The sequence below is a fragment of the Ipomoea nil genome, unplaced genomic scaffold, assembly GCF_001879475.1.
Source record: "Ipomoea nil cultivar Tokyo-kokei standard unplaced genomic scaffold, Asagao_1.1 scaffold1834, whole genome shotgun sequence".
NCBI classification, from domain to species: Eukaryota; Viridiplantae; Streptophyta; class Magnoliopsida; order Solanales; family Convolvulaceae; genus Ipomoea; species Ipomoea nil.
The window spans coordinates 171,486-184,900 of NW_017618262.1; the positions used below are offsets into that span (position 1 = coordinate 171,486).

The 13,415-nt window shown below is 33.8% G+C and overlaps 2 protein-coding genes across 2 annotated transcripts; both read left to right on the top strand.

Annotated features, from left to right (window-relative positions):
• The first annotated feature begins 1,037 nt into the window (after positions 1-1,037).
• On the top strand, positions 1,038-4,208 carry LOC109192805. Its single transcript, XM_019343511.1, has 3 exons — positions 1,038-1,059; positions 3,793-4,052; positions 4,155-4,208. Exons 1-3 carry the CDS (start codon positions 1,038-1,040, stop codon positions 4,206-4,208), a joined length of 336 nt encoding a protein of 111 aa, XP_019199056.1.
• Positions 4,209-7,160: 2,952 nt separating this feature from the next.
• LOC109193082 (protein DETOXIFICATION 21-like) lies at positions 7,161-11,103 on the top strand. Its single transcript, XM_019343886.1, has 9 exons — positions 7,161-7,269; positions 7,612-7,892; positions 8,511-9,052; positions 9,144-9,230; positions 9,316-9,372; positions 9,906-10,144; positions 10,255-10,373; positions 10,581-10,667; positions 10,865-11,103. The coding sequence occupies exons 2-9, from the start codon at positions 7,644-7,646 to the stop codon at positions 10,928-10,930; spliced, it is 1,446 nt and encodes a 481-aa protein (XP_019199431.1). The 5' UTR covers positions 7,161-7,269; positions 7,612-7,643; the 3' UTR covers positions 10,931-11,103.
• The last annotated feature ends 2,312 nt before the right edge of the window (positions 11,104-13,415 follow it).

The window sequence follows — 13,415 nt, forward strand, 5'->3', positions numbered from 1 at the left end:
CTCGTGACAAAACAACCCATGTGGTGAACCGGGGTCGACCTCCTTGGGCTCGGCCACCCCAGGGGTCGGCCACCTAGTGGCAGGCTACTTGGCCGAGCTCCGTGCTCGGTCAAGGTTCGGGGTCCTCGCGTTGTCCGAGTCGTCCGGCGCTCGTTGCGGTCCAAAGCGGTTGAAGGACCCTAGTCAATCTCTCCGGATTGTGGGGCGACATAGGGTATAAAACCCTCCTTTGTACCTAACCTCCAGTTTTTTTTTTTTTTTTTTTTTTCTTTTTACTGTAAAGCATGTGTATGTATATCGTGTTATGCGTTTCTGTACATCATGTTATGCAATTTTGTACATTTTGTACGTGAAATTTATTAGTAGTTGTATAACACAAAACATAGTGTCTTATTTTACGAATTTATGTCTTGTATTGTGAAATTATGTGCCTATAAGACATAAATCAAATATGAGAAATAAGTAAAATAGAAAACATGTGTATCTATATCGCATTATCGTGTTATACGTTTCTGTACATCATGTTATGCAATTCTGTACATGAAATTGATTAGTAGTTGTATAACACAAAATATATTGTGTATCTTATTTTACGAATTTATGTCTTGTATTATGAAATTATGTGCCTATAGGACATAAATTATTTACATAACTCAAATATGAGAATAAGTAAAATAGAAAACATGTGTATGTATCTTGTAGTAAAATAGAAAACATGTGTATGTATATCATGTTATGTGTTTCTGTACACCATGTTATGCAATTCTGTACATTAAGCGTAATGATTCTGTACATGAAATTGATTAATAGTTGTATAACACAAAACATAGTGTGTGTCTTATTTTACGAATTTATGTCTTGTATTATGAAATTATGTGCCTATAGGACATAAATTATTTACATAAATCAGATTTGAAAATAAGTAAAATAGAAAACATGTGTATGTATCTCTGCGTTTCTGAACATCATGTTATGCAATTCTGTACATTAGGCATAAGGATTATGTACCTAAAATAAATTAAAATTTGTGTTGAAACATGAGAAACGAGAAGTTACAGAGTCTGTTAAAGCTTAAATATAAAACAACGTCGTTTTGATCCAAGGTCCACAATGCTATGTGGACCTTGGTCCACGATATAAATTGCCAAGATTTTTTCCTTGGGCGGGAAAACTTTTTTCTTTTTTATTTTCCAAAAGTTGTGGTTTTTTATAGGCATGGCCAGGACGCCAGGGCAACTGCACAGGGCCCCCAATTTTTAAAAAAATGAATACGGTTCAAATTGGTCACTGAACGTAACCTGAAAATGCAATTAGACCAATGAACGAAAAAAAAATGCAATTAGGCCACTGAACACTTCAAATGTATGCAATTTCACCTGATAGCATGTTACCATCAATTTTAGCAGGTTACCTACTTACATGGCAGCTGAGTTGACATTTTTAAATAATTTTAAATAAATTTAAATAATAAGTTTTTTTTAAAAAAAAAATTAAAAAAAAAAAAGACCGGCCACCCCGTCGTTTTATTTTTAATTCTTTTTAAATTATTATTAAAATTTATTAAAAATTATTTAAAATGCCAACTCAGCTGCCACATAAGGAGGTAACCTGCTAAAATTGATGGAAACCTGCTTTCCGGTGAAATTGCATACATTTGGAGTGTTCAGTGGCCTAATTGCACTTTTTTTTTTTTTTTTTCGTTCAGCGGCCTAATTGCATTTTTAGGTTACGTTCAATGCCAATTTAAACCTTATTCCTTTAAAAAAATATTATAGATATAATCTATTATTTTTTATACTTGATAATTTTATTTTATTTTTGAATTCATAAATTGGTCTTAATTGTAATTGAAAATAAAATTTTATAATGAATTTACACCGAAATTTTGTATTTAAATATGAACAAAAATGACACTTTTAAATTAACTGTTGAATTGTATTCTTACTTTGTTAAATTTTTATGCATTATATTTGGACAAAAGATTTTAATTACATTTTTATTTATGTTATAGAATACAATATATAACTTGGAGCCCAAATGGATTTGAACTCTATTACCTCAGTTATAGAGATTTTCTAGATCTTCTGGACTTCTATCTTCATTTCAGATGTTTTTGAGATTATGTTGTTTACTTTTATAAATAAAAATCTTGTCATTATAGTGAAATTTAAATATCTCTCTATTTATTGTCTTTGTCTTTGTAATTTACTTTATTATATTTTTTTTTTTTGGAAGCTACTGGCTCTATTATATTGTAGTATCTGTTCATATACTTTCTCAACCTACTGAAACACAAAGAATCAATAACGCCTACATTGAGGCTCGAATTCATAATCTTCCAAATGGAAGTCCAACCCGGGTACCATTAGACTATATAGTCCTGATTACTTTATTATATTTAGATTATATCTCTAACAAAAATAATAAAAATTTAAATTAAACTATTAGACAGGACCTATATTTTGAGTGGAACAACATGAGTAAAGGATTATGTCTACCTTTCTTTTACCTATATACAACGTGCAAGCTAAGTATTAATTGATTCACCAATCCATTATCAGCGGGTCGCACAGCAATTAATACTCATAATACTATTAGCTGACATTATGTCGATAGTATTAATTGATTCACCAATACATTTTTGAGCGGGTTGCGCAGCAATTAATACTCCTAGTACTATTAGCTGCCACTACATCGACAGATCGTGTACCATGTCATAGAGGTTGCATTAGGGCAACTCTAAAAGGGGATTGTTTAGAGATTTTCAAACAGTAAAATCCGAGTGAAGGAAGTCTTAACAAATGTGGAGAAAAGACTTTAGAGAGGTTCTTTCTTCTGCAAAAATGGAAGTTTTGTCAGAAAAAAAAAAAAAAAAAAAGGTAGATGCGTGTCTCACCTCGGACGAATTTCAATTGAGAGTGGCCGCCAGCTGGCGGCCACTCTCAATTGAAATTCATTGTATTAATTTTTTTTTAACTCATTTTATTTTATTTTTTCTTTTGCTTGTAGCTGGCCGTTGGCCAGTTGCTTTTCTTTTATTTTTGTTTATTTATTTATTATTTTTTTTAATGTTTTTTCATGTTAAATTTTATTATTAAATTATAATTTAAAAAAATTTGTAAACACTTATAATTTTACATTTATTTTAATTCTAATATGTATAATTTAAATATGATAAAAATAATGATTTTTATAATAATAATAATAAATAAATAATTAATTAAAATATAATAGTATAAAATGGTGGGTCCACAAAAAGTTGTGAAAAAATTTAGAACTAATGGGAAGAAGAGATTTTATGATTGATTGAGATAATGGATGATGAGGTGGATGTTGGGGCCCACAAAAATCTGGGAAAAAATCCTCAACTATTGAGGATGCCCTTATGAATCTTAGTTCAAAATAACATTATTTTATTGAACAAATTTTAGTTTTGGTCTTGTGACTATTAGGGTGTTGATAATTTGAGTACGTGACTTTCAAAACTCTCAATTTAGTCCTTTAATTATGTAATTGTTAACAAATTTGGTCCTGACGGCTAAATTGCCGGCCAATTTTGGCCGGAAAAATGTAATTGGGTTCAATTTTTTTTTTTTGACAAGGATAAAACGGTCATTGCAAGGAAAAATAAAAGGGCTACACCGTCGCCATCTTTGCCCGCGACTTAGGTATACAATATAATTAATCACTCCGATCTATTGAAGTTAAAATCCCTGCCTACCTACTTTAATTAAGCTTGCTTGATTTGATTTTGCGAATTGAATTGAATTGAAAATGATATAAGTGGTGCAGGTAGATTGTCGAGGTTTGCAGAGGAGATAGCCCGAGAAGAAAAGGCGCAGGTTTTCACGATCCGAATCGACTCCTTGGACTCGCAGAGCATACGGGAAGCATTCGAAGACGTTCTGTCCTTGGGATTCGTGAAAGTTCTGGTGTATAATGTGTACCACCAGCTCTCCTGGCTCGCCACCAACTTCACCGATATTCGAATCCAAAGCTTCGAGAAATCCCTCGCCGTCTCCTCCGTCGGCGGCTTCCTCTGTGCTCAACAGGTTACGTTAACTTTTATTTTAAACTTCCATGCATAACAACAAATTAATGATAATATTAATAAATGTTTGTTGCATGGGCCGAGAATTGAATTGGGATTCCAGGTGGTGTCATGCATGGTGGAAAGTGGGAGACGGACGATTCTCAGAATGCTATGACCAGAGACCCCGGAGGAATTTTCTCCCTTTTTATTTTCCCTTGCAATAATGACCATTTTACCCTCACCAAAAAAAAAATCAAACCCAATTATATTTTCCGGCCAAAATTAACCGGCAATTTGGCCGGCAGGACCAAATTTGTTAATAATTTCATAGTTAAAGGACTAAATTGAGAAATTTGAAAGTCACGTACTCAAATTATCAACACCCTAATAGTCACAGGACCAAAACTGCAATTTCTTCTTATTTTATTTTAAATGTATTATATTTAATAGCATTGTATTATTTCATAAATAATTAAATAAATAAATAAATATATATATATATATATATATATATATATATATATATATATATATATATATATATATATATATATATATATATATATATATATATATATATATAGGCACGCTCTAATGAGAACAAGCGTCCAGGAGAAAAATAAGAACCATTTACAGTTATCCACGTGTCTAAATCAACGAATAAGATGTAATTTAAAAAAAATGGTGCGGTGACATTTGCATAATAAGAATAAGACGATGACGTTTCACCACAGTAATAAGTCGAAGCGATGCGGTTTGGATCTCGATCGGAGGTTACTGCTGCTGATTCTCTTCCCAATCTCCCTCTTCCTCATCGCTTCGCTCTCTCCGTTCCCCTACGCCGCCGTGATCAGCCCCCTATGCTCGATCCTCGGCGGCTTCGCCTCGCTGCTAGTTGCTAATGCGCCGGCAAGGAGGTCGGCGGAGTTGAACCGCTCCAGGATCGCCGTTTGCTTGGTACGCGGGGCTCGGGGGTTCGAGCTCACTGGCCCCTCCATTATCTAAATGATTCTCAGAGTGTATCCAAATTCTGACCTCTTCCTATAGAGTCCTTTGGATTCTAATGTGTACAAGCTCTCCAAGGGAAGGCAACCAGTTCTGGTTGCCTTTCGTCGTATATTAAGTCGTCGCCGGTTCCTGGATTTAAAATGACATGTAATCACAGGTCATTTACCAATTCATGGGCTTCATGGACTCAATTTGATATATTTGAGCGTTTAATTGCACATTTTTAAAGTTTAGGTGCCTAATTGACGTTTGGTGTAAATTTTATGGGCCTATCTGACCCTTTTATTAAAACATATACTATGAATATATTAGAGTGTATTAAAAAATACAATATAAAATTTAACATGAGCTTTTGTCAATTAATTACAATCACGCATTGACATTGATGAAACGGTACACCTAATTTACCGTATATATTCAACACAGTTGAGGAATTATGCCTATTATCATTGTCTTTTTGAGGATGAGGATTTAGTTATGTTTTTGAAGGTGCTTTGCGTCAAGACGATAAATTTGCAGTGAAGCACACCACGGGATTAGATCAAATCAATAATTCATTTCTAACAGGAGTAGCGACAAGAGGAAGCATTGATCATGCTAATTAATATGTTTTGTGTTGCAAAAAATATGCTTGGTACTCTACAGTGAGGAGGCTTTCCTCTAAAACTGTTATTGCACTAGTTAATCCAACATTGCTGCCATAGGTCATAGTTATGCATTCTTGAAATATTTACTTCTATAAAAAATTTGATAAGCTTGTATTGATATACGTCAGGATACCAAATGATACTTTGATAAATTCTAAAACACTAATTTAAAAGTACATAGTCAGCATTATATTATTTTGGACAAATATACCCACCATTATAACTTCCGTTATCTTTTTCACTATTATTACCATGCACATGCGTTCACAATATATTTTATAATCTTCTTCTTCTTCTTCTTCTTCAATAATAATAATAATAATAATAATAATAATAATAATAATAATAATAATAATAATATATACACATTATATATTGGAATTATATGTTAGTTATTTTCTAAAATATAATTATCAAATTTATAAAAATATTTATTATTATTATTTAGAATAATATAAATATCTAAAATTTAAATAAATTTAAAATTTTAATATAAAGTACTAATATTAGACACTTATTTCTTCTGTGTATCGCGCATAAAAAAAAAATACTATTTTAGCTTTCAATATAGATAGAACATTCGGAATGCATAAACTTACGTGTTCATCATTGATTTCAAGCATTTTGATTGCAAATAAACTCAATAATGACCAATCTTTAAAAAAAAAAAAAATCTTATGACAATCCATATATAGATCAATGTCATATGCATTTCGTTGATTTGATTAACCAAAAAAAACAACGATTAAAATAGAAAGGAAGATGAAGGAATGCCTGTAACTCAAAAAAGAAAAGGAGTAGAGAGAGATATGGGGAAAATGAATAAAGGATCAAGAAATTGAAAATGAATAAAACAAAAGAACAAAGAAGATGTAAAGAAGAAGGTAAACGTATAGTACTCCGTGAAGATTGTACATTTGATTTGACAATACATAACATCTACAACACACTAATTAAATTTGGAGTATCTATGGAGAAATTTTAAAGGACAAAATGGAAAAAACAAAAATGTAATGATGTTTATTTTTAGAAAGTGGACAATATTTTAAGACGAACTAAAAAAGAAAAATAAGACAGATAAAATGAGACGGAGGGAATACTCCTTATATTCATTCTCTTTCAATTCCAATCATTGTATTCATACTTAACAAATAATGTAATTTAAAATTTCATTTTATTATTTTCTCGCAGAATTATAATTATTTTCTTTCCTAATTCTTTCCTCTCAACAAAATGCACAAGATATTTGAAAGTACATACAGCGCGCATTATTACAAGCGCTCATATACGTGAAACGAGTATAGTAGTTTAATCTTCAGGTTAATAGAATAGCAGCACGTAGTTATTATCTTATCCTTTAGACTTTTACACACCCAACTATCCGTTCATTCATCCGTCCCCATGCCGTCTTTAATTTGATCAGTATCTGCCATCTTCTTCTTCTTCTTCTTTGAGAGAGAGAGAGAGAGAGAGAGAGAGAGAGAGAGAGGGAGGGAGAATAGAAAAGATCAGAAGAGAAGAAACAGAAAAATAAGCAGCTGATGACTTTGAAAGCATCTGCTTTATTTTCTTGTATAATCTGTGAGTCCCACGTTTTTTTAAAAAATAAATTAGGATATACCCATATGTTGATTATGTTTCCCATGAAATTATTTTATTTTGTTTTGTTTTGTTTTCCTTTTTAGTTTTTAGCCTAAATTTGGTTGTTTAAAGGTGTATGATTGTAATTAGTCTGAATTGAATGTGAAATGATAGGTGGTTATTATCATGTTGTTGAAAAGGTGTGGTTATTAGTAGTTGTGTTGTTGAAAGCACCTTTAATCCCATCAATAATGCAGACTCATGATTACAAGTCAAACCATCATTATTATCCTTTAATTTTCTTGGTTTTTGCTTTGGTGTTTCTTCTTCATTAATTGACAGAGAGGAAGCAGAAGGGTGTTGTAGTTGCTGAAATGGAGTCTGATATGATGAGTGAGAAGCTATTGGAAAACTCAGAAGAAGAGGAAGTGAAGTTAGGGGAGAAGATATGGTGTGAGATGAAGAAGATGTCGGTTGTGGCTCTTCCTGCAATATTTAATAGGTTCTCAACATTTGGGATTAGTGTCATCAGCCAGGCATTCATTGGCCACATTGACCCTATAGATCTTGCTGCCTATGCTTTAGTACAAACCGTGCTGTTAAGGTTCTGCAATGGAGTTCTGGTAAGTTGTGTTTCACACTCCTTCTAAAGCTTTTAAGAAGTATTTGGATCAAACATTTGTCATTACGCCAAAAGATATATCTCTCAGTGAAGGCGCAATTTTATTTCTTCCTTATATACTGTCACAATAGTAGACTTGCCCTTCACCGGCGGTCTCTGCCCAACAATTCCCTTCCCTCCATCACTTGCCAAGTCGAACCTGTAACCTCGCACTGATATCACTTGTTAGATCAAATGCTTATCACTACACCAAAAGTTATAGCAGAAGTCTAACTTTACTTCTCGCCACCAAGTTTTTGAGAGGCAGGTGCTGGACTTGGTCTTGGCCTTTGCCCAACAATTTCCCTAATCAACAATGGATGGACTTGGCCCTTCACCGGTTTCTGTCTAACAATTTCCCTAGTCACCAATCGTTGGACTTAGTCTTTCACCAGTCTCTGTCGAACAATTCCCCTAGTCATCAATTGGTGTACTTAGCCTTTCACCGGTCTCTGGCCAATAATTCTCCTAGTCATCATTGGATTTGACCTTTTTCTGATCTCCGCCCAACAATCCCCTCCCAGTAGATCTTAAGTCCTTGATCCTAACAAGAAGAATTTAAGTTGAATTGTATGTGCAGTTGGGCATGGCAAGTGGACTGGAGACTCTACTGGGGCAAGCTTTTGGTGCAAGACAGTATCACATGATGGGCATATACCTTCAGAGAGCATGGATTATCTTGACTGCAACCACTACATTACTGTTACCTCTGTTCTTCTTCACTCCTCCAATATTTAAAGCATTGGGTCAGGAAGAAGAAATTGCGCGGGTTGCAGGGATCATTTCTAAATGGTTGATACCCGTGGTGTATGGCTTCGTTGTATCGTTTACCTGCCAAATGTACCTACAAGCGCAGAGCAAGAACATTATTATCGCGTATTTGGCCGCAGCTACACTGGCCATTCATGTATTCCTGTCCTGGCTCTTGACAATGAAGTTGGAGTTTGGACTTGCTGGAGCCATGATTTCTACTATATTGGCTTTCTGGATTCCTAATTTTGGTCAGCTTTTATTTGTTATGTGTGGAGGATGTAAAGAAACATGGACAGGTTTTTCATTCATGGCCTTCAAGGATCTCTTGCCAGTAATCAAGCTTTCCTTTTCAGCTGGTGCCATGGTCTGGTGAGCCTATATATATATATTGGCAATTACATGAAAGTTATTTGAACTGATCTTTACAGTCATGAAAATAATTGTTTGATTTGTGTGGCAGTCTTGAACTGTGGTACAATTCCATACTGATTCTTCTGACAGGAAACTTAGAAAATGCTGAGGTTCAAATTGATGCTCTTTCTATATGGTTAGTTGTTTGGTTTTGTTTAGTATTTGAATTGTGTGTTTATGAGCTTCACTTCTCCACTCAACCAAGTGTTCTTTTGCTGCAGCCTCAACATCAGTGGCTGGGAAATGATGATATCTCTTGGTTTCATGGCTGGAGCATGGTAATGCATATATATATATATATATATATATATATATATATATATATATATATATATCAGCTGGGGTTTCCTGAGTATAGCCGGTACCACTCGTGGCGGTTTAGTGCTAAACTTTTAATTTAACAACCCGTGCTTCTTCAAAACTTTTTCCTCAAAAATAAGAAAACATTTTCGTGGAAAAAATTTTCCATTACCAAACAGAGGCCTTAAATTTAAGTAAAACTTTTTCCATCCAACCAAATATTGCTCTTAGTTTAAGTAAGGGCAAAGTTAGGATCATGGTTGATTAAAATTTTGAAAGTTGAAGGACCATGATTAACATGAAAGTTTAAGGAGTAGTTTAGTGGCTAAATTTGAAAGTTGAAAGATTGACAGTTAAAATTGAAAGTTTATTACTAAACATAGTGGTGATACTATACTCAAGGACTTCAGTTGGTATTAACCCGCATAAATTAAAGTCTTTTGATTTGCTAGCTTGGCTTGTCTTGCTTTCACACTCTTGATATTGTTATGCATTGTATTTGGGGTTCTAGTGTTCGGGTTTCAAACGAGCTGGGAAAGGGGAGTGCAAAGGACGCGAGGTTCTCCATCAACGTGGTTGTGCTGACATCCTTTGCAATCGGAGTTGTGCTATTCTTGTTTTTCCTGTTCCTGCGTGGGAACCTGGCTTATCTCTTCACAGACAGTCAAGATGTGGTCGAGGCAGTTGATCAACTGTCACCTCTATTGGCATTTTCTATACTTCTGAACAGTGTTCAACCAGTTCTTTCTGGTAAGCTAAGCTCTGCTAAAATCAAATGAATATATAGCAGAGTTCCATTTCCTCGTACCAATGGTTTGTGGTTGGGTTTTGGTTAATTGCTACTAACTACAATAATACAGGTGTTGCTATTGGGGCTGGTTGGCAGAGTACAGTGGCATATGTTAACCTGGGATGCTATTACTTAATAGGAATCCCAGTTGGTGTCGTTCTTGGTTATGTCATCAAACTGCAGGTTACGGTGAGTATAAATCAGATTATTGACTTGGTAATCACAAGATTTTAATGTTCATTCCTAGTGAAATGAAGTGGTTTTTTGATCTTCTTAATTTGAGCCGATCAGTTATATGCAATCTATGCTGGTTTTTTATTGTACTTTGCTGGCTAGGGCCACAAAACGAGATTTAACCCCTCAGTCTGAAGCGTGATGAATATAATTGTGGCGCAGGGTGTGTGGATAGGAATGCTGTTTGGTACGTTTGTACAAACCATTGTTTTGCTTGTAATCACTTTCAGAACCGATTGGGACAAACAGGTAATTGCCATCACTTCCCCCTTCATTTGAGCGGAACCAAAACTTGATTGAACTTGAATTTTAATTTTTTAATCAAATGGAGTTTTGAGTTTGACTATTTGTGCTTATTAGTTGGTCTATTATAAGTTTATAACTAACCTTACTCACAGACATAATCTCATTCATATGTCACATCTGTTGCTATTCGCCTATAACAGGTTGCAGATGCTCAAAAGCGTGTCCGAAATTGGGTGGTAGAACCTGAACCTGGAGATGCAAATTAAACGCCTAGGATAGGTATAGAATGCTTAATATGTATCCAAGACTATCTGCATTTACATTAACATGTTACGTTATTGTATGGTTTTTGTTGAGTTTACACCCATAGAACAGGGTCTAAAATAACATTCATATTATGTGTCTATAGTTAATGGATTATGTCTGTAAATAAATTGAAGACACATATATAATATGTTAACTACAGAATGAATTTTGTATATGTAAATGAGGGTCGGTTTGAAAAAAGGAAATAACTTCTGGAAAATGATTCATTTTCCAGAAAATATTTTCTTTTTTTTTCCGTGTTTGACTGCACATCAGAAAATTGTCTTTGTGTATTTGGTTTATTTTTCAGAAAATAACTTGAATTGTATAATTAAATATTTTAATTATTTTTTTAATTAAAATTTAATCTCATTGCAAATTTATACATTGTCATAAAATGCTGAAAATTCTCCAATAATGCCTCAATTTCTTCTCTTTGTCGCCTTCCTCCTCTTTCTCGTCGCCTCCGCCACTGCCCATGGTGGCCACGATGACCATGATTTCGACCCCGGCGAATTCGAAAAGCCTGACTTGAGATCTCGGCCGTTGATTATGGTCAAGATATGGTGCCTGATTATCGTCTTCTTGGTTCTGGAAACGCAGTTCGGCGGCGGCGTGTTTCTGGGGACCGCTCTGGTTTCTATCGGTGCCTGATTATTGTCTTTGCCCACTGATTTTCAGCCCGACAACTTGGAAGGTGTGAGAAAAGAGGCGTGAGGAGAGGATAGAGAGAATATGCCTGAGGTGAGGGTAGAAAACTTGGAAAATGACTTCCCCAAAAAAAGGGAAGTCATTTACCGAAAAAGAGCAGCTATTTTACATTGACTACAACTTATTTTCCTTTGACTTATATTTCCCCCCACCCCACCCTAGCCAAACACTGGAAATCCGAAAAATGAAAGATACACACACACACACCACCACCACCACCAACACCATCACCAACACCACCAACACCATCATCACTACCACCACCACCACCACCACACTACTACAGAATACATTACAACGTCTCCATTTTAACCTCGATTTTTTATAAACCGATGTTAAAATTTTTTTATAAATTTTTTTTTTATTTTTTAAAAAATACATATAACGCCGGTTGTCTCAAATGACCGACGTTATATGTATTTTAATAAAAAAAAAAGAAATTAAAATCCTATACGACGTTGGCTAACAAAAGAGCCGACGTCGTATAGGAATTTATTTATTTTATTTAAATAAGTTACGACGTCGGTTATAGGTAAAATCGACGTCGTAACATCAATAAAAAAAATTCTTAAAAAAATATATTCGATATACAACGTCGGTTAAGAGTATAGTCGACGTCGTATTTTTTTAAATAACCGGCTAAAACCCTCGCAAAGACCAAAATCGTCTAACAACAAACGTACCTTGTTTCTTCACCATACACACCAATACACCAGCCGTCGCCCATTGTTGTCGTCATCACCGTTAACCCCTCGACTTCGACGTCGCCACCGCCATCGCCCCTTCGTCGTCGAACGCTAGCTGCTGTCGCCTCGTCGTCGTCAAACGCCAGCCACTGCAAGAGACGTCGCGTCTCCACCAAGCGTCGCCGGACGTCGCCTCGCCGCCACAACCCGCCGCACGTCGACGCCTCGCCGCTGCTGCTCGCTGGACGTCGCCGTAAGGTAAGGTTTATTTATTTATTTTTAAATTGTTTTTATATATATTTTGAATTATATTTTATATATTTTGAATTTTATAAATTATTATTGAGTATATTTAGAAATTTTAGGAATAGTTGTGTATATATTTTTAATTTTATGAGTTATTGGGTAAATTATGTATTGTTGTGTGTATATTTGGAATTTTATAAAATATTGTTTATATATTTTCAACTTTTAACAATTGTGTATATATATTTCAAAATTTTTGGAGTTATTGAGTAAATTATGAATTGTTGTGTGTATATTTGGAATTTTATGAAATATTGTTTATATATTTTTAATTTTTAGAAATTGTTATCTATAAATGTTGAATTTTAGAATTAATGTGTATGTTATGAAATTATTGTGTTTATATATTTCGAATTTTTTAGAATTATAATATATATTTCAAATTTTATGAATAATTGTGTATCTATTTTGATATTTTGAATTCTATAAATTATTGTGTGGATATTTCAAATTTTAGGAATTGTTATATATATATATATATATATATATATATATATATATATATATATATATATATATATATATATATATATATATATATGTTGTGTTTTAATAATTATTATATATGTTTATATTTCAAATTTTAGTAGTTATTGTAGTAGTTATTATTATAGAAATTTGTTAAAATAGTTTTAACAAAAGTTTAATTAGGGTTATTATTATTTTAGATTGGCTTGTGATGGATAAAAGTTGGATGAAAGCTAATCGACTTAGTACGGAATGCGAAGATGGAGTTAGAAAA